We start from the raw sequence: 21151 nt of genomic DNA, 5'->3' as shown, positions 1-21151 counted from the left end.
TCACATCGAATTCATAAGAGATGAAAAAAATAATAATTGTGTTAGCATCATATTTTCTAACTAAAGATGCTCAAAAGTGCATACATTTTTTTTTTTACATACAGACTTTTACGTGTGTCAATGGTGACACTGGGGGTTAGACTGTTAATGATCTGTATTTTCTGGCTCCATCATGTTATGAAATTATTTGTTAAACTGTCTAGAAGATGACGTTAACCTTATGACAGCTGAATCAAATTCCAGTCTAAATGAAGCAACAGTGACTTCAACATTCTGTGTTACAAAAAAATGTTTGAAGGCAAGGTCAAGCTGAGCTTTATTTTCATCAATGACTCTGGACATTATAAAAATAAATACATGATTCAGTCAGTGAATCATAATACAAATTGTTATCAAAATTATGTATCAGCCAGAATGAAGAATTAAAGACATGCATAATAACCATTGCATCAACTCATACATGATCTGAATACTTTCCATTACTTGCAATTAACAAAATCTGTTTTGTAACAGAACCTGTTGACCAAATATAAAACCACCATTTAAATTAGACAGCTATTTATGTTGTATACGCTTCTTCTGACAGGTTGTCAATGATGGCTTGACCCAAAGAGTGTTCAGTGATCTGTGGTCTGTTCTTGATCCAATCCATGTTTTTCAATGTAGCGTCTAAGGAGAAAAAAATAAAAAACATTGACCACTGTTTATTTCACTTCATAAAAGATAGAAGCTATGAGCAATGTTACACTGGTAAAATGTTGAATGTGAACTGTGTCATTATCTATGAGCTACAATCTTTTTGATTGCTTCTGGACTCATTGAGCTTTCAAAAATGATATGGGCCTTCTGGACCAAATTAAAATAAAGTACCATATGGTCAATCTAATTTCAACTGTAAAACGAATATATGCAACATTTAAAAGGGGGTTCTCAGTACAGTTTAATCTCTGCAAATAGAAACTTCCCAAATTAATGACAGGAAAGGGAAAAATATTATTTTTCAAAAAGCCAGAACAGGTGAAATATGCGTAAGCCAACAGTTTTGTCAAAAAACATGTAGCAGATGTGTTAAACAGCCTATTAAGACAAAGTGACAAAAAAGCTCCTGCATTCTCTACAGTTGTACATTTAATGGGTAATTTCTTTCTTTTTAAATTGACTACTTCATAAATCTTCTACATAAATATGCCTGCCCTGCCCTAATAAACAAATGTATTGTTAACTTTGAGGGATCACTGTGTTTGCACAATATGATGAGCCATAGCATAGACTTAGTAACATAGAATGGCTTAAATAGCCAAATGTCTTACTTTAACAAATTTAGTTTACATAATGATTTGTAAAACTTTCAGAAGGGTATGCTTCTCAGAAGACTGTCACTGACAATAAACTTGGCATTTCATAATTAGAAGTGTAGCAGAGCAGAAGCTCATGCAGTACCACAAGCTTAATGCAAAGATTAACCGATTAAAAATATGAATCTCGAGTTTTCACCTGCAATAAACACTGAATATTTATTGATTAGCAGAAAACCATTGAGAAGCCATGCTTTTGTTTTTACATAAATAATGTAAGTATTGATGAATATTAAAGCTAAAAAAAATGATTTGGCATCAACACTAAAACAACTGTTTATCTAGCAGTTCTGGTTATACTACATGTTTTTTACATTTTCTAATATAGTGTGAATTAGAAAACAATGATCTAGAGAAACTATAATTCTGACCTACATTATGTTCAGCAGTTAATAGCAAACATCGTCTCTCAGCTGTTTAGTGATTGGCAGATAATGTAATGTACAGTGACTCAACCTCCTTTTAGCTCAGTAACTCCGGAGATTTTCCAAAGATCGTCCCGAGGGCCCACATGTACGAATGTACGAAAACAAATGTCTACAGTAGTGGGCTCCTGTGAACACAGTAAATGAAAGCCCAGAGAATCCACAGTAAGTGGATTCTGTCCTGCCTACTGCATGCCCATGACCACACCATCTGGCTCCTATGAAGAGTCTCCTGCTTTGGTGAATGTGTCCGACCCAAACAGTTGTTCACATATGTTTGTCATATGTGAACAACTTTGAAGAATGACTCATATCTCCAGGTATTAACTAGATCTTATATCTGAAAAATGGATTTACTTTTTTATTTTATAAAAATATCACTTAGGAGTGAACCAAACTGGCAAAGTTGAGGGCTGGATAAACAAGCTAAAAGATTGCTCCATTAAGCTAAGGGAAACCACAAAGTTTGATGTCTGACCCACTGAGAGTGGAAATAAAAGCCTTACTAAGTATTTTCAACCTATAGACTAAAAAGAGAAGTTAAGGCTATAGTGCATAACATTTAAATATAATGTCTATTTAAGCAAATCAGCCACACAAGAACTTACTATACTATAGCTTACTAAAGCAATTGTTTTGTTTTCTATGGCAACATTCCTGCACTGCACACAGAGTGATGCATTCTACATAACAACTGAGTAAGCGAGGCAGAAGAAGCACACGGCGAGATAGCTTCATACAGCAGCACCATAGCTGAAAACGCCAAGAAGTACCCACAATCTTTTTCAGAAGTAGATTCTACTGCTAAATATTACACTTGCATATTCAGTAACACCTCACAATCATGGGCAGGGAGGAGAAAGCTAGAGATGCAGACTTTCCTCAGATATATACAGTGGGGCAATAGAAGTCCCACAAAGCGCCAATCACCTACAAGGTTTAAATTAGGAACTTTTTTTTTAAAAGCTTTAACACCATGTAGTATTAGTTCTAATTGACAGACACAACCCTAGCAGTAAATCCAAAGTAAATCTCAAACCATATGAATATTGCATAACTGTTCATTCCTGCACAACTGCAAGATGTTGTGCATAATGAATCACCTTTTGCTGTTCTCTGAGGTGTCTCATTAACATGAGCTTGACAGAAATGGTGCATTTTCAATGAGTTCAGAATTATTTGATTAAAGCAAATGCAAAGAGACTAATCAAAAATGTAATTATACTATGGACGGCAGCTCCATATATTCTTTTTTATAAAGGTTGCATTGCTTATGCCAATAAAAAAAACTCACCTTCTTGCAAAATTATACAGTGCGTCTTTCCTCTCTTGGAGAGACAAATGTCTATCACCTGGTGATCTCCCAAAGGATTTGGCAGCAGTCTGCAGAAGAAACAAACCCCCACATGCCTTTATATAATAATTATTTTATTTTATTATTTTCATTGTTAAAAATAACAGCATATAGAATCAAACCTTTATGGTGGGTGCAGAACCAGAGGAGTAAGAGCTTATATCAGAGGGTCCAAATGTAGACGATGTTGCAGTTGCTTCCACTGGAGTTTCCTCCTTATTCTCCAGCAAATTTGTGATGGTTGTGTCAACACAATTGGTTTTCACTGTACATAAAACAAGAGACAACTATAAGAAACTGTAAAATTGTAAATGTAAAAATTGAGAATGGGCAGCAGGGATGCAGGTACAATAGCTGAATGGCAGTAGTGTAAAAGTACATGTCATTGTTCTGTTAAGTTGAAGGTGAACATGAATGGAACATAACTTGCTGTATCAAAGGAAATTGCACAGATATGTTTACCTTTATACCAATTAAATGAGCACATGAGTGAATCTGTATCTTACCCAAGTCCTTTGTGATGACATTCAGAGGGACATGAGGAAGCACATCCTTTACTTGTTGGGCCATCTTAGTAATCCTATCATCTGTGCCCAAACTCTGGGCCATGAAACCAAGCCCAACAGAGCCAGGTCTGACACCTTAGATAAGAGAAAAGAATAGGTGACATCTCAAAAATAAACACAAATCAGCTGAATGCTTAAATGTACAATATACAGTGTATAAGTATAGTGTTTTTACACTTACTTGTAGATGTTTGCGGTACAGTATGTCTTTTTCTTTTGATGTGCTCCACTTTATCAGCCTTTGTGATTTTGGTGGAAACCAAGCCAAGCTCACCTGCTAGTAGCTGAAAAAGAAGAGAAGGGAACCAGTGCATAGCTTAGGTACAGGTGCTATGGTCAGGGAAAAACATTAACTGAATCTATCCCTCCGTCCATTTTCTCCCACTATATCCTCCACATGAGGGTCCTGGAGGGTGCTGTGCCTATCTCAGCTGACATAGGGCGATAGGCGGGATACACCCTGGACAGGTCGCCAGTCCATCGCAGGGCCACAGAGAGACAAACAACCATTCACCCTCTACAGTCAATTTAGAGTGTCCAGTGTACCTAATCCCCATATTGCATGTTTTTGGACTGTGGGAGGAAGCCGGAGAACCCGGAGAAAACCCACGCACACACAAGGAGAACATGCAAACTCCATGCAGAAAGGCAAAAAGGCCCTTGTTCCGACCGGGTCTCGAACTCGGGTCTTCTTGCTGCAAAGGTAAGAGTGCTAACCACTTTACCAATTACGCCCTGAATTACTGCATGACATGTTTTATTTTTCTACACATTTGTTTCACCTTTATAAACCTAAGTCTCTACTCAAATAAACAGTTAAGTGCACTCTGGTGTGGTTTGGAACAGTTCACCCTGAACAGACTTGTGTCTCCACTACAGGGTTTGAGGATCAGATACATAAATTGCATAGCTATTTATGCAGCTGTTTTAGCTACATAAATAGCATATTATACCAGCGAGACACAGTGTAGTTCACAAATAAATTCCATTATTCCATAAATGTTATTCTTGGCAGGTGGCTTTTTATCACTAGAAGGCACAATTGAGGTAAGGCTGCAGGCTACAAGGAAAACCACCACTGTTTTTCTCTTCTGTAGCATGTAAGTGGTGATACTTAGTTGACTAGTCATCAGACTGCAGTGTTCGTTCATGGCTACACCCGGTAGGAGCCTGACCTCCGTGCTTCGTATCCCAACAGAAGGGTGCCAAAAACTGACTAAATTAATTGACTGTTTTGATTCCCTCCTCAAAGGAAACAAAAATAACAGTGTGACATACTGAACTGAACCAAACTGAACCACTTGGTAAAAATGGGACTTAACATTGGTTTTACCTCCTGGACTTTGTTGGCAAACTCCTGTGCAGACTCTCCATCTTGTCTGGAAACTGGTGGGAGCCAACTGGAACAAAAATGACAAACAAACAAAATGCAATGTATGAAGTCATTTTGACATAAATGATAGAGTGGAAATTCATGCAGTATATTAATTAGATACAAATTATTTAGTACCTTACATGATACACTGTACATGGAGCAAAAAACGTCCACAAGAGCTCCATCAGCCAACTGGACTCTGGTGTACTCTGTGGACAGACAAAAGACAATAATGTCAATTTGTGTTTTATTACAGTGTAACATAGCTGACATACTCTTAAACCAACTACGGCAAACTGAAAAAGTGAAAAAGAATGAAGACAATAACAGCTGTGGTACAGTGTCAGGGTGACCCAAACTATCCTGCACCTATTTAAAAATGTTTATTCATATTCAGCCTCTGCTGCACCAAGCAACACGAGACAGATTTACTCATGGTACCGAGATGTCTGGGTTAGGGCCACACTAATGAACTTTGCAAACAATTTCAGTTGTTTTGTAATGACCTTCTACAACTTAGGAATGAAACATAAAATGCATTATTCTCCCCAATTGATTTCCTCATCTCCTTTGTAAATTGCCATTTTGCGTCTCAAAATGGTTACACTATGTTCATTCTATGAGTCCGTACCGATTTCTTGCTATTAACACAATATATTATTGATAATATGGTAATATCTTCCATCTACCACCAGGAGTCAATAAAATTGCATTACCAAAGCAATCAATGGGCGAGATACTCGTAAGGCCACAGGCTGAATGGAATCAGTCAGCGAGAAAGGCCAAGAACTGAGAGGAAAAAAAAAAAGTATGTTAGTTATATAAAACATTCAGAGATAGACAGATAAATAGAAGCAAACAACCAGTGACCTGGTGATGTGTTTTCTACATGAACACACCACCAGAAAGGTAGCGTACAGTTACTATTAAAGTGCAGTAAAAAAGGGTACTCAAAGGGTACCACCCTGCTTCACTAATAGGCAATGGAAAACCTGACACAGGAGCTGAATCAAATAGGAGTGGTTTCAGTGAGTAATTCACCCTGCTACACAAATGCTAACCTGAACTTGAGGAGGCCAGCGCGGCCATTTGTGGTGTCCTCTTCAGGAAACAGAAGCAAAGGTGTGGTGCCTTCAGTGGAACAGTATCTCTGAAGAGACTCTCCTATTGCTCCTTGGCCAGATGTTGAATGGATTTCCATGAAGCCTCTGGCCCAACACACAAAGCCTGTGGAGCCCTCTAGTTGTGGCTAGTTATAAGACAGGGACAGAGCAAGCTGACCAAACACTGCATTAACCATATATAACAATGTGCAGGAACTTGCTGCACACAACAAAATACACAATAACAAACAATAATGTCATGGCATAACGCCCCAGACAGTGAGCAGGTAAGAGTTCAACTTGCTTTCATGCACCATCCGTCGCACACACACACACAGTCTTTTCTATTTGCTTGCATCTTTCATGTGCAATTACTAATGTTGTCACAAAACATGACGTTCCAACCTTGCAGTGTCACTGTGAGCATTCACAGAGCTTAAAAGAAACACTGTCAGAAATCTAAAAGGGTTTGCATGTGCACCAGATATATACATAAAAATAAGCAAGATAAATACAAAAGTTTGCACAGGTATGTGATATGATGGTTAGACTAGGTCTACCAGTAAAGTAACATACAAAGCTGTGAATTGAACATTTTGCACATTTCAACATATAGGTTGAAAACAAGACATGCAAGTTGGTGTGTGAAGCTCGCTGGTGCAGAAATTATTAAGTTGTCTTGATGGATACAAGATTAAAATCATACTGCACAACAATTAAGCAGATAAAAATCAAACACTCACAGTATTGCAGGGAATCAGGAGGTTGATTATGTTGTGGTCAAAGTCTGTCACATGATTGCAAATGTACAGTTTGGTGTTTTTGTCTCTGGAGCGAGGATTTCTCTGTCTTACATGCATTCCCAGGACTGAGCACATAACTCTCACAATGAATCTAAAAGCACACAAAGAAAATTGAATGTAAACAGGATATACTTGTTGACTACATGAAAGTCACTTCAAGCCCCATAGAACCCAACATAATTATGTAATTATAAATATGTAATACCCATTCTTCGTCTACAGGGATAAACTTAAAAGGTTTAACATGATGTGGTCTATAATTATGCATTAATGGTCTTCCACTGTTAAGTTGTCATGTTTATTTTAACAAAAAAGTATGCTTATTTACAGGAACATATTGTGTAAAGGATACATGGTAAATCAAAAACATTTAGCAGCCATGAGCCTGAATCGTATGTAATGGTCTCTCTGCATTACATGCAGTCATATCTGGGACATTACCTGGCAGTTTTTCCTTTCAACTAGCACATACATGTCTATTACTAATACAGAGGGCACACTTTATTACTATAGATGACACATGAATGACATAAATTGATATTATTACTGCTGTTAAGTGTAAAGTGTGTTTGCAGAAAAAAAATACAATATTTTTAACTACTTGCCTTCTAACAAAACTTTCTGGAAGTGCACAGCTGACCAAGAAAACGTGTATGCCGATAAAAGTCCGTATTAACATCAAACATATGCCAACTGGAAAGTAAATCAGCAACAACAGGAGAACAACTGCATCTTTGGGGAGTCTGTACAAAAAATATAGAAACATTTAATTTAGTAGGGAAGACACAGACACTGTGGGGAACAAAAACACTTTAGCTAGACCTTAACAGGTTACATTAATCTAACCACACATTGAGAATGAGTTCAAACAAACAACAATCTCAGCACATGCAATGCATGGACTATGTTCCTTTCATTACTTTAGGTACCTGAATTTAATTACCGAACAAATGCAACATTATCTTCAAAATAGGACTAGTTATGTAGCCACTAAAAAAACGATATTCATTAAAAAAATCTGTGTCATATATAAGAGAAACAAATGCTTGCTGATTAACTAGATTAAAGTTGGACACTTAAATTTGAGTGTGATCATTTCACACAAGTTTGGGGTGAGATGTTTCATTTCCTGTAGAAGTCAGGTGTGAGTTTCAGTGCACAACTTTGCTTTTCTCTGTTAAGTTTTAATGTGGTTGGTTTAGCAATACGATTGAAAGACCTACTTTCAATCGCCATGGCCATTTCTACTGCAAACTTAACAGGCGTTACGTAATACCTATTTGTGAAAATGGGCTAAATATATTTTGATTGAATGGGAATTATACTTTATTTTCCAAATGTAAGGAAATAAATTAATTCGCTACAATCCACATACAGATAGGTACAAAAAAATAATCCCAGTTGTTTAAAAGTTGAGTCTTTTTTTGAGCTGTTTGGAAACAATGTTGAACGCATGGTTTTAACTAAAATAGCTAAGGCTAAGCTAAGGTGGGCTAATTGAAGTACGTTTCAGTTAATGACAGAAAACAATCTGAAAAATCTAACAGGCATTGCACAACGTTGCAAACGCTTTCATAAACATGTACGTGGACGTCTCCAGTACATAGTTAGATAAGATGGCTAGCTGTGTAATTTCATATCTACTTTAGCAATTCGCCTGGAAGCCTTCAATAGTTAGCTACCAGACGACAAATGTCATTGACAATATCATTTACTTATTATTATCCTTGTATATCGTTCGCATTGGCCCGAGACTATCGATGAATCTTAAATAAGATAACTACTGTTCGCTGACTTACCGACGAAAGTCAAACATGTCTTCAATCCCCCGAGTCTCCATGTCTGCCAGTCAGACCTTTGCTCAAAGGCTAATGCTAAGAATACAACCTGATACCTAAAGACAAGTTAGGCATAACGCTCACCACGACACCTTTGTCAATCGGTGGGTAAACTGAAAGCTAACGTTAATGTTCCTCCGACCCAAATGTGTTCTTTGACAGCTTTACCAACAGGTTTATGTTGTTAGCTTAGCAAATGTTAGGACGCGGTGCTAACAGCGCTAGCACCTCTGATTCATCAGTAACAACAATAGCACTTCCGGCCAAATCCTTTAGAATAAAAGCGCCACAGAAATAAGTCCACGAATGCAACCATATTTGTAACACATGTGTACTTTCAAAATAAAAGCCCCTAGAAGGAAATTTGACGAAAAAGAGCGGTATTTGTTGCCACCTAGTGGTTTTATCCGTTTATTCATCCATAAATAGTTTAGAAATAAGAAATATGTGAGAACACTTTTTGTGTTAGTGGTTTTGTGCTTGAAAACATATATGTCATCATAATTTAGAGGTATACACAAAATAACTTAAATTTAATGTAATCTAGTATGTGTTAACAAGAAAACATGCTCATGAGACATCAAAGGGTTTTTAACTCACTGTGAACCTTGGCCTATGATCTATTCAGTTCCTCCTTGAGTTCAAATAAAAAAATTGAAGCAGCTCATCTGAATGTTTGAGCCAAATATCAAAGGATTCCTTGTTTAATCAGCAAATTCAAATCACTTAGTGTTCAGGTGATTGTTTATGACAATGTATGTTTTACATTCAGTCAGGACATTCCTCATACTGGCAGTATACCAACAAAACATCTATCATGATTAATGTTATTGATACTAACCTGGGTTTGAATTAGGGGTTGGGCTTCTATGAAGGTAGTCAAATTTTACATCTACGGTGGTCATTAAAATATAACCAAAAAAAACATTATTTTAATTATAATTATTTTAATTACAAACAATGTGGTTTTCAATGTAAAGAGTATGATTTACATAAACAAGATAAACAGGGTGATAGAAACATGTTTTACAACAAAACTACAATATTGCCCATGAGTGACTGCAGGAAGACACACGGCATTGAGAGGAGAAAATTCTATTTTACCTTTGCACTTAATGATGTGATTTATGTAATTTATTTTCCTGTAGTCATGTTTGAGGTGTGGTGGCAGTTTGTTTTTGCAATGTACCTGATACAATGGGCTACGTATTAGAGACCCCAACAAAGATCAGATTATAATTTGAACCCTGATACTAATCAATATGGAAAAATACAGGCATTGGCCACTTTACTGGGTACTTCTGTTGAGCTGCCTTTTAATGCAAATCTCTCATTGCAATGCAATTCAGACATGTAGACATGGTCAAGATGATCTGCTGAATTACAAAATGAGCATCAGAATGGTGAATAATGGTGATTTAAGTGACTTTGAACATGGCATGGTTGTTGATGCCATGGTTGTTGATGAGTATTTCAGGATATACCTATTTCATGCATAATCATTTCTAGGGTTTACAGAGAATGGTTTGGAAAAAGAGAACATTTATTGTTTCGTTCTCTGGGCAAAAATACCTCGTTAATGCCGAAGTTGAGAGGTGAATAAACAGACTGGTTCAAGACGATAGAAGGGCAGCAGCTCCTCAAACGTTGACTCCTTACAGCCAAAAAATATGCAGAAGACACCTCTGAATGCACAACATGTCAAACTTTGAAAGAAGTCTTCAACCCACATGTTTGGCAGCTGTGACCAGACCAAGGTACACATAATACTTAAAGAGGAGGCCACTGACTCCAGCCTTGGCGTTACCATTAATAATCAGTTCATATGTCACCTAATTCATACACTCATCTTAATTGCGTGTCCTACCTTTTTTTAAGTTGATGTAAACAGTTATTGCCGCTAGAGTGCGCTGTGGTGCTACCAAGAGGAGAGATGAGCGAGAGCGACTTTGGGACCTCAGGAAAACAAGTGCCACGCTGCTTCATCTTACCCTAACTCTTACCCTCATCAGGGCCAAGTGAGTTTTCGGTTTTACAATTTCCTCCACTTACAACTTAATGTAAGCCAAAGTAACCACAGGTACACAGTAAAGTTGGTTAGCATGAGTGGGTAGGTTGGTAACGGCCGCCTGTGTTCGATGATGACGTGAAATTGATTAGCCAACGAGAGACGTGCGTGCATCAAAGGCACTCAATGCGTAATAAAGGCACTCAATTGGAACGTTGGGAGACTATATCAATTACAGTTTAGCTGGCTCGTCCTCGGTCTTCGCTCAAACAAACAAAGCAGCGCCAACAGTAGAAAGTGAAGGCAGTGTCATTTGGACAAGAGATAAAGAGTCAATCATGGACTTCATTGCCGAACTACAGCAGCTGGAGAAAGCCATGCATAAAGGAGCAGACCCCCTCCAGCTGATGATGGATATGCTGCTGTTTGAGACGGAAGACCCTGTCGCTGGCCCTGTTGTGGAGCGCAACACCACCCCCCCACACCCTCTCAAGGTGACGGAGGAGGCACAGCATAAAGAGACAGTCCACTGGATACATGACAGCGACGAGGAGTGTGATCTTCATGGCCCAGACTCGCTCCAGATCATGTTGGAGGAGCTTCTGGTGGAGACAGGCATCCAGTTACCTGTCAGTGAAAATCAACGTGTTCTCAACAGGCCTCTGCAGCAGATTGTTAAGCCTCTGCTACAAGAGGCATCTGACGCCCTTTTTGTCTGTAAAGAGTCACAATGTGACCCCCAGACTCTACAGTATCCTCCACGTCCTCCAACTGTCCTTGCAGACCCATCAGTTCACCACCAGCCTCAAACCTTTTCAGGTCAACAGTGCAGCCAGCCTCATCAGAGACATGCCCCAATGATGTTCCATATGATGGAGAAGAACTTGGTTCCTATTGGAGTGGTTAATAATGAGGTAATTTACGCTCTTCCACCGGAGGCCTTCAATCCTGGGTTCTTTCCTGCTACTCCTCTTCTGAACCCCACCACATTGGGGAAAAGAAAATTATTGAGGCAGCAGGATGACACCAGGCAACCGTACATAAAGAAGCCGCCCAATGCATTTATGCTGTTCAGACAGGAGCAACGGTCAAAAGTTGGAGCTGAGCTTAACATCAGGGACAGTGCAGTAATTAATACTGAGCTTGGGAAGAGATGGACGTGTCTATCTGAGCAGGAAAAACTTCATTATTTCAATGAAGCTGACAAACTAAGTCGTCACCATGAGCATTTGTATCCTGGCTGGTCCACCAGGGACAACTATGGAAAAAGAAGAAAAAGGACGAGGAGAAAGTGTCCCAATCTGACAATCTGAGTGCCCCCCTAATGCCTAGCATTGGGGCCTTAGCCTACTGTACATGTCTGTTTTTGTTTCATATTTCTATGAAATAAATCTAATTCTATTTTTGAAAAAAAAAAAAAGAGATTTGTCTGAATAATGTTGCTACACAACCCTTTTATATTCAGCATCAAAGTAAATATAAATTTGGATTCACAGATCATATTTGGGTGGTCAGAGGTCATAGTGACCTTGCACCAGCCTCTTGAACATTAAATACCTTCTAGTGAATATTATGATATGAGTCTGAAAAAAAAGTATCAGACTGAATTGGTCTTCAGAAACATTGGCTACCAACACTGAGTGCATCTGTAACACTATGACAATCTATCGTGGACCTTATTTATTGGACCTTATTGATTAATATGAGAGTTAATAATTAAGTGGTTCAATTTTGATTGAGGGCATCAACTAGTATTAAATTAGGAAAAAATATTGTAAAAAGCTGACATAATCTAAACACATTTTTATACAGTAAATTAGATAATGTGGATGTGTTCACCTTTAAGACTCAGATATGTAAGCATGGGAAGAGATGAAAATTGTAATCGGAAATATGATTGTAAAAATATGATTTAAACTCCTAAAATTGCATTAAAACACACTGATATGACTTTACATTTTGGACAGAAACAAATAGCTTTATTGGTTTAGGGGACATTTAAAATTCATTTTTTTCCAAATTAGATTAACTAGATTTTACTCACTGGACCTTGTGAGTTCTATTTTGGCTGGGCTTCACAAATAAAGAAATAATTTATCTTTGCACACATCAGTACCACATTATTATTTGCCTTAGGACTTTGAAAAGACTGTGAAAGAAACTGAGTCTGTTATGAATCACGCAGACTTCAATCATCAGAGGAAATCATCTCTTTTGTGGAGGAGGAAATGGCTGGTAGTGGCCCACTGGTCTGGTTGCATATGCCTTCTGTTGCTATTCATAATAACAATAATAATATTAATTATTATTATTATTATAACTGTTATCATTATTATTATTATTGATATTATTATTATCATTATATCATCACGTTTTTGTTTTTTTAATATTACGAATTTATTCTCAGTTTAGTCCGAATACTCCGTCGTACTTCTGTGGGTTTTTTTTTTGCAAAAGAATCGTATGCTATTCTGCCATTTTAGTGTTATGTAGTTACTGTTGCAACTTTAGTTATTTATGATGATAACCGGTTATTACGGATTTATAAGTGATAGTATTTGCGCACGCGCGTGTGTGGGCAGTCGTGCAAAAATGTTTGGGTATGTTTCTTGAACACGCCCCCCCCATCAATAATAATAAGCTCAGTGGTCTGGCTCCTCCCTCAAAGCCTAGTCCAATTTTTGTTTGACAACAACACCGTGATCATCCGCGGCTGTCGACTCGTCATCGATTGTTCTTCTCGGGAAAAAACATAGCTGTTTTAACTGATCACAGGCTGGATATCGGGCCCCTTTCTCTTCTAAAAACACGTCGCGGCCAACATGGTGGTCGGTGGTTGTCCGGTAATCCTGTGGCTGGCCCTGGCCGCCCTGCTGGGCTTGGTGCTCGGACTTGGTGAAGATCTGGACCGGCCTCTGTTCGGGCCACCTGGATCTGCTATCCGCCTGCATGAATCCGACCAGGGCCTGACGAAGGCTCTGGAGTTCGCTGAAGATCGTTACAACCGGGGCTCAAACGCCATGCACCTCCGCAAAGTCAGCCGGTTCATATCTGCAACTAAACAGGTAAATATGAAGGGTTTATCATTTAGTGACTTTATTCACATTATGCAGTTATCTATTTGTATCATATTATATGTTTGTGACAGAATAAAGGTTATATCATGATTTTGTTATATACCCAGAATTGTTATTTAAAAACAACATTGCTGTTACGTTGGATTAACAGACCGGAAACTATGCGGATGACCTTCAAAATAAAGGGCACAAATTGGTCACTGCGTTCTCTGCACGCGAAAACTAATTACGGAGTGAAATGTTCACTTAAGTTTTTAAGTTCGTGTGTTTAATTATTTCGGCACTTATTAATCTTACAAATAAAGTTACATAAACACACTCCTCTCAACATGACCATCTTCCAATTCTGAATTATGGGACAGATATTGACATGTTTAGCACAGATAAGAGGCAAGTGTTCATTCCAAGCTGTCAGGACAGTGAACCAGCATGCATGTTAAAACTGAGGAAACAAAATGGAACTCAAGCATCATTCACTTGCCTGTGATTTTCCTGCTGAGACCTATCAAAAAGGCTGCTGTGAAAAGGGCACAATTAAAAATTAATTATATTAATTTATGTGTCATTGATCTATTTTCCAGCTGGTTAAGGGCATCCGCTACACAATAACAGTGGAAGTGAGCAACACTCAGTGTAAGAAATCCTCCATGCTCAAGACATGTGACTTTTATCGTGAGTCACAGAAACTCAAGGTAGGTTTTGTGTGTGTCTTCATGTGTGTGTGTGAGAGAGGGCATGAAAGAAATTATGAAGTCACACAGATTAAGTACTGTAGATCATTGTTGTTTTAATTGACTAAATATTCTCTGAGTTTCCTAAATGCCACAGAGGAGAATGTGTACATCTAGCTGTGTACTCATTTGTTATTGCAGCAGTGTTGTTCCGTTTTTAGGTGATCTTGTGACTTGGGCTTGACTTGAAGTAACCCCAAGCATTGTGTCTCATGCCACATAAATGCACACACCCAGCTGACACATAATGAGTTTATCGTTGAAACATTCTCAATTGAAAGAATACCTAATAAAGAAATAAGTAGAATCTTTAAATCTGATTAATTTAAATACACACAAATGTTATAAATAACTCCACCCTGATTCATGTTTTCAGTTTGATTAGCAGTGTGTAAAAGATATTATCCCACATTCAATCAATTTTTTTTTGTCTATGTCAGACGGAACTGTGTGTGTTTGAAGTATGGGACATTCCCTGGCAGGACACTTCGACTCTGCTGAAACAGAAGTGCCAGCCTATAGGTCAGTTAACAGTCAGTAGGCTGCCAAATGCACTAAATACCTTCAACACTAATGATGATTCATGACTTTTGTGTTACAGATGTACTGCAGTCAAAATATATCGAACAACATAGTTATGATACAGATTGTATCTTGTAATTTTAACATAGTGTTTTTTAACCTGTTCTAATCAATGCTGAACCATGATGCTTCGCTTCCTCTGTGATAGCAGCAGAATCCTTACAATATGTATGACATTGGTCCAATCAAACTGGTTAATGCAATGTAGGTATTGAGTGGCAGTGACCAAAATTAAAATAATGAATAAAAGGTTGTACTGATGGAGTAAAATGAACAAAATTTGCTTTATTTCAAGCTGCTCTCTTTTTTTAACACCACTGTTTCTCTCCAAATTGGAACTTTATTGTATTTCACTGTCATATACTTTGACTTCATACATGTTTGTCCTGCCTGTCTCTTCAGTTGAACCTCAAATAGAAGAGACCAATAAGGTGGAGGATCAATCCAACAGTCAGCCTCTGGAGGTAAAGGTTATGTCATTGTGACATCAATAACAGACACGACAACAACATGTTTCTGTCTGTCTTTGTGCCTGTTGTCAAGTGCAATAATATCTATTTGAACTTGAAATTGATGTTTTTGTATTGACTGTATGTGTTTGTCTGCACTTTATCTTCCAGGAGTCTGTGGCACTATTGGGGCAGTTTAAAGAGTTTTTGGTTAAATACAACAAGGTTTACAGCAACCAGGAAGGTAAGTGACAGACACATAAACCATGAATATACCAAGCACAGCAGGTGTTATGTATAGTGTTGCATTTTGTCGACACACCCTGAACTCTTGATGCACTCACAGCCTATTTTGTCAATCCTGTTTGAAAACCTGAACTTAGAACTCAATTTTCTTCACTAATTTAAAAGCTTTTAATGAGCAGACATACATTAAGTTGGTTATAAGCATCTAAATAACATGAACTGACAAAAATGAAAATATTGTCACATTGACTAAACATTGTCACATATAAACTTATAAATATATTTTATCATGGGGGAATACTAAAGAGGTCAACATGGAAAATTAAAGGTTGTGTGTTGGTTTACACTTGGTACATTCATTGTATGCAGTTAATTGTATTATTTGGGGTCAATTGTTTATATCTTTAATGATGTTCCAGGATGTTTTCAAATTGTATTCAGTTTGCAGCAGTAGCTCTGTGAAAATGTCTCTTGTAACTTAGCAAAATTGGTTTGGAAACTGAAATGTCTGAAAATGAATCAATATCCAATTGATTGGAATATGGAATCGGATCAGACAGGAACTTGTCAGTGGGAATTAAATTGATTCAGGAAGTCTTTTTAAACGTGTCTGTTTGACCTTTAAACCTAAACAGAGGCAGAACGTCGCTTGCGCATTTTCCATGAAAACCTGAAGACTGCTGAGAAGCTCCAGTCTTTGGATCAAGGCTCGGCTGAGTATGGAGTCACCAAGTTCAGCGACTTAACTGGTACATTTCATTTTTGTGTGTGCACATGCTCGTATTGCAAACGTTTCCAGTTAGGAAATTAATCTTCTGCTTTTTGTGTGTTTTCATTATTTTGTCCGAAATGTCTGTTCTTTTCAAAACAGACCTTTCACTGTTCTCCTTCTGCTTTTTCCAGAGGAAGAGTTTCGCTCTACATACCTGAACCCACTATTGAGCCAATGGACTCTCCATCGGCCAATGAAACCAGCCGCTCCTGCCCGAAGTCCTGCTCCTGCCAGTTGGGATTGGCGTGATCATGGAGCTGTCAGTCCTGTTAAGAACCAGGTACCAGCATACAGTGTTAATTCTAGTGCAGTCACTCTAAATAGCTTGCTAATAGCATTGATCCTTCTTACTGCATACTGAGGTGTTTGTATGTTTCCTGCAGGGTATGTGTGGATCCTGCTGGGCATTTTCTGTCACAGGCAACATTGAAGGCCAGTGGTTCTTAAAAAATGGATCACTACTGTCACTGTCTGAACAAGGTAATATAGGCATGTGCAAACTAACAGCAATGATAAAATGATTCAGTAAGGTTTGTTGTTATGCAGGTTTGTGATGCAGCTCGCCGGTCGCAATCACTGGCTTTCACCAGTGCTGTCGCTAAATGCATCAGACTCCTCTGTTAAATATTGAGGTTTTAGACAATTCCGTCTTTTTAATTGATCTACAGTTCAGCATTGTTCGGTTTGATTCTTGTGTCCGACAAGGCTCATGCCTTTTACATTGACGACACTCTGACCAATCAGTGGCCGGCAGTCTAATGATGTCACGCATAGTATCGGCTCAGCCCGCTTGCAGGCTCACCAGAGCAGGTTCTAAAAAAAAAAAGTAGATAATATCATCAATGGAAAAATGTGCCGTGCCGAGGCGAGTTGAGTCGTGCTGGGACCTTGTAGTGGAAAAGCAGTGTAAAAAGCACATGTGAACTGCCTCTACAACAGGTTACTCTTACAAATGAAAGCCATGATTTGATTGGTGTATTGATCTTTGTCTTGCAGAGCTGGTCGACTGTGATGGTTTGGACCAGGCGTGCAGAGGAGGGCTGCCATCAAATGCTTATGAAGCCATTGAGAAGCTGGGTATAAATGAAATGTGTGGCGAACATGAGACATTTTGCTTCCAATTTAAAAGAAACTTGTACCTCCTTTTTGACTCATAGCAAACATCAAAAGTGCTATTCTTATTGATAGATTGTAGATATTTTTTATGTTAAATGTGTAGTTGTGTGCCAGCTTTTAACCCTTTGTTTAACTTTATCTTGCATGTTTTTAAGGTGGTCTGGAGCAAGAGACAGACTACTCCTACACTGGGCACAAGCAGAACTGCAACTTTGCTACAAAGAAAGTGGCTGCTTATATCAACAGTTCTGTAGAGCTGTCCAAAGATGAGAAGGGTAAGTGGACTGAAAAAATGCAGAGGGAATGACAATTCACCTTTATTTATAGTACACTTTAAAACAGTATTAATTGGCCTAAACTGCTCTGCAGCAAAAAAGTAAGACATAACATAAGACAAGATGTCAAATACCGCCATCTACTGGAAACCTGTCAACACACATCATTTGATCTAATAACATTATTATTAGATTAAATAAAAACACAACAGGAGACCAACTCAGATGGAATATAAACCAATACTCAAAAGGTGAGACTACCATTGGAATTCAGCATGATCAGCGATGTGGGATGGGAGACTGTTCCAGAGCTTGGGGGCAGCAACAATGAAAGCTCTGTCTCCTTTTGTTTTCAAGCTAGAACATGGGAATGACAGGAGTTGTTGTGAGGACCTCAGTGACCAGGGGACAGAATATGGGAGTATCAGAGGTGTACTGAAGAGCAAGACCTTTTAAATGATTCTCTATTTATGGCCATTTTTGTACGCTTTAAAAGAAAAAAGAGATGGCACTGTAAACACTTATAGATAAACGCCATTTAAGACACCTAAAATATTGTTTAAAAACTAAAAAAATGGATCATTGTTGATTTTCAGGTTTTCATTAGTTTGCCATGTGTTTGTCAGTTTGATGTTAAATGGTCTGGTCTTTGTTTTTTGTTTGACATAGAAATCACAGCTTGGCTCGCTGAGAATGGACCAATCTCTGTTGCACTGAATGCCTTTGCAATGCAGGTAAGCAGCTGAGTCATTACTGTCTCTTATTCATTCAAGGAACATTTGTCTGGGTCACATGACAGGCATTGGAGTCGTCAAAGGCAAGAACAAAATGATCTTGGAGACATTATATATGGGTGGAAATCCTACATTGTGCCAATTTAATGGACAGGGGGACAAATAAGACATCCTAACAATCAGGAATTATGTCACAATTCATCATATTTATTCAAGCATTTCAACACCAGCATGTAACCATGTTTTTAACTGTCTCGTCAATGTCTAGTTCTACAGGAAGGGTGTGTCTCACCCCTTGAAAATCTTCTGCAACCCCTGGATGATTGACCACGCTGTGCTGATGGTGGGATATGGAGAACGTGAGTTTCATTTTCTGCACCCTTTCTTTTTTATCATTTCTTTATTTACACACACCTTACTGATGAGATTCAAGAGACCAACACATTTGATCATTGTGTGAATAAAGTAATGTGCGTTGTTTGTATGTATCTGTGTTTTCAGGTAAAGGCACCCCGTTCTGGGCCATCAAAAACAGCTGGGGGGAGGATTATGGAGAGCAGGTAACAAAAGGGGCTTTACCGAATGCTGACATTGTCCTTTAAGATGGGTGGATGGAGTGTGGGCGGGGGGACAGACTTTATTGTCCTCATTGGGAAATTAGTCTCAAGCTTGTGGTACAAATCAAAAGTGCAATAGAGGGTAAATAAATACATACATTAAAAGAGGAGTCAATTTAAATGCACTTTTCATGTAATTATCACTGATTATTTTAGGCTACTGTCAAGGTCTGTGATAGACAATGGACAATTAGTTCTTAAACCAATTTTTAACTAGGTGTCTTATTGACAATGCCAAACATGGGAGGGGTCATAGAGGAATCTCTGGGCATGTTTAACTACACACTGTCCAGGGTGTGACCCTGCCTATCGCCCTATGTCAGCTGAGATTGGCTCCCATTGCATGTATTATGTCCCTTTATTGCTGCCCACATAAAGTTGCGTGTGTGACTAAAATTCTCTCTCTCTCTCTCTCTCTCTCTCAGGGTTACTACTACCTGTACAGAGGGTCCAATGCATGTGGGATCAACAGGATGTGCTCCTCTGCTGTAGTCAATTAAACCACTAACCACATATTATTACAACATTCATACAAACATACATGTAGGCTAGATTCACATTAGCAATCACATTGTGAACGAGCCTGTCCTCTGAAACGACCCACATGTGCACCCGGACACTGCTTAATTTCCAATGGTTCATTTCAGTGTGGCATGGATTACTTCATTGTCCCAAATGTTAGCTAAAACTCAGATTTATACCTCTATCCACTGACTGCTGTCACTACTTTCACTACTTTCCTCTATTGTTGTGTTGCAAGTGCTGTTTGATAGCAACATAACACTGGAAGCAAAAAGCTGCACTGATTCCAACATGACCATTTGTGTCCCTTGGCCACATATCAGATATTGTATATATCTGATCTAGGAACACATATTAATGTGGCACAAATCTTACTGAAGAATCTGAATTGATGACTGGAGAAGTAAGGCGATTATGAGTCACTTTAGCTTGTTAAAGTGAACTTGGTCATAAAGATCTGCTGTAACTAGTTTTCCGTTAAACCAGACTTGTGTTCCAACTTCACACCTTCCACTAAAAACATACCACCTCATTTAAAGCTAGCTTGGCTGAGAAACATGAATTGTGATTTTAAGTAAAATAGGTTTTTGTGCATTTAATTCCGTTAGACCTGCAGGTCATTGTGATTGCTGTGTTTCAGACGTGTTCATTTTTTAATCTCATCTCTCCTTACAGTAAAGGAGCCCATGATTAACAAGGTGTGTGGCTTGCACTAGTTATTGCTTGACTACTGTGTTGTTAGTCTGCTTGGATGTTGTGTTGCCATTGTTTCTGCTGATATTGTGAAGTACTGGAGAGGGGTTTTAAAAGTTTTTGAAAGACGGTGAGAAATGAATGCAGATTGAATAAAAATGAAGAGTTCTATTCACGTGAGTGTTTTCTTTTTTGATTTGCTCTGTACAAACAACATTTATTTAATGTCTGTTTGCATATCAAGTGTGCAATGGCCACCATCTTGGCAGGAAATGAATTAACAAAATAATGATCTACCTTTATGGTAAGTTCTTAGCCACTAGCACTAATATGCATTTATGGCCATGACCATTTCTGAGCTATGCACATACTGTACTCTTTTTAGATATGTACTGTATATGTACATAATTTGTTTTTCGGGAGCTTCGCTGAACGGCAGCGATCTTGAATGTTCCTCATACAAAAACAAAACTGTATTACCCACAATGCAAAGCCACTGCTACGGAACAA

General features: G+C 38.3%; 2 protein-coding genes across 3 annotated transcripts; one reads left to right on the top strand and one right to left on the bottom strand.

Annotated features, from left to right (window-relative positions):
- Window positions 1-299: 299 nt before the first annotated feature.
- Window positions 300-10891, bottom strand: aup1 (AUP1 lipid droplet regulating VLDL assembly factor). 2 transcript variants are annotated; one of them, XM_058650104.1, is made up of 12 exons: window positions 10687-10891; window positions 7587-7724; window positions 6922-7072; window positions 6137-6324; window positions 5792-5864; window positions 5211-5284; window positions 5034-5100; window positions 3882-3984; window positions 3641-3775; window positions 3257-3399; window positions 3075-3163; window positions 300-669 (listed from the first exon to the last, which is right to left on the bottom strand). In XM_058650104.1, exons 1-12 carry the CDS (start codon window positions 10803-10805, stop codon window positions 618-620), a joined length of 1332 nt encoding a protein of 443 aa, XP_058506087.1. In that variant the 5' UTR covers window positions 10806-10891; the 3' UTR covers window positions 300-617. The 2 variants fall into 2 exon arrangements, with proteins under 2 accessions (XP_058506087.1, XP_058506088.1); XM_058650105.1 differs by lacking the exon at window positions 10687-10891 and adding an exon at window positions 8781-9071.
- A 2589-nt stretch (window positions 10892-13480) lies between these two features.
- ctsf (cathepsin F) lies at window positions 13481-20816 on the top strand. Its single transcript, XM_058650150.1, has 14 exons — window positions 13481-13892; window positions 14486-14596; window positions 15076-15157; window positions 15620-15681; window positions 15838-15910; window positions 16548-16661; window positions 16816-16964; window positions 17068-17164; window positions 17681-17761; window positions 17956-18075; window positions 18745-18809; window positions 19078-19168; window positions 19311-19369; window positions 19852-20816. The coding sequence occupies exons 1-14, from the start codon at window positions 13650-13652 to the stop codon at window positions 19924-19926; spliced, it is 1422 nt and encodes a 473-aa protein (XP_058506133.1). The 5' UTR covers window positions 13481-13649; the 3' UTR covers window positions 19927-20816.
- Window positions 20817-21151: the final 335 nt, after the last annotated feature.

This window comes from Solea solea, chromosome 14, assembly GCF_958295425.1.
Source record: "Solea solea chromosome 14, fSolSol10.1, whole genome shotgun sequence".
Taxonomy (NCBI): Eukaryota; Metazoa; Chordata; class Actinopteri; order Pleuronectiformes; family Soleidae; genus Solea; species Solea solea.
Note: the sequence above shows the minus strand (reverse complement) of the source record. Positions and strands in the feature narration are given on the sequence as shown.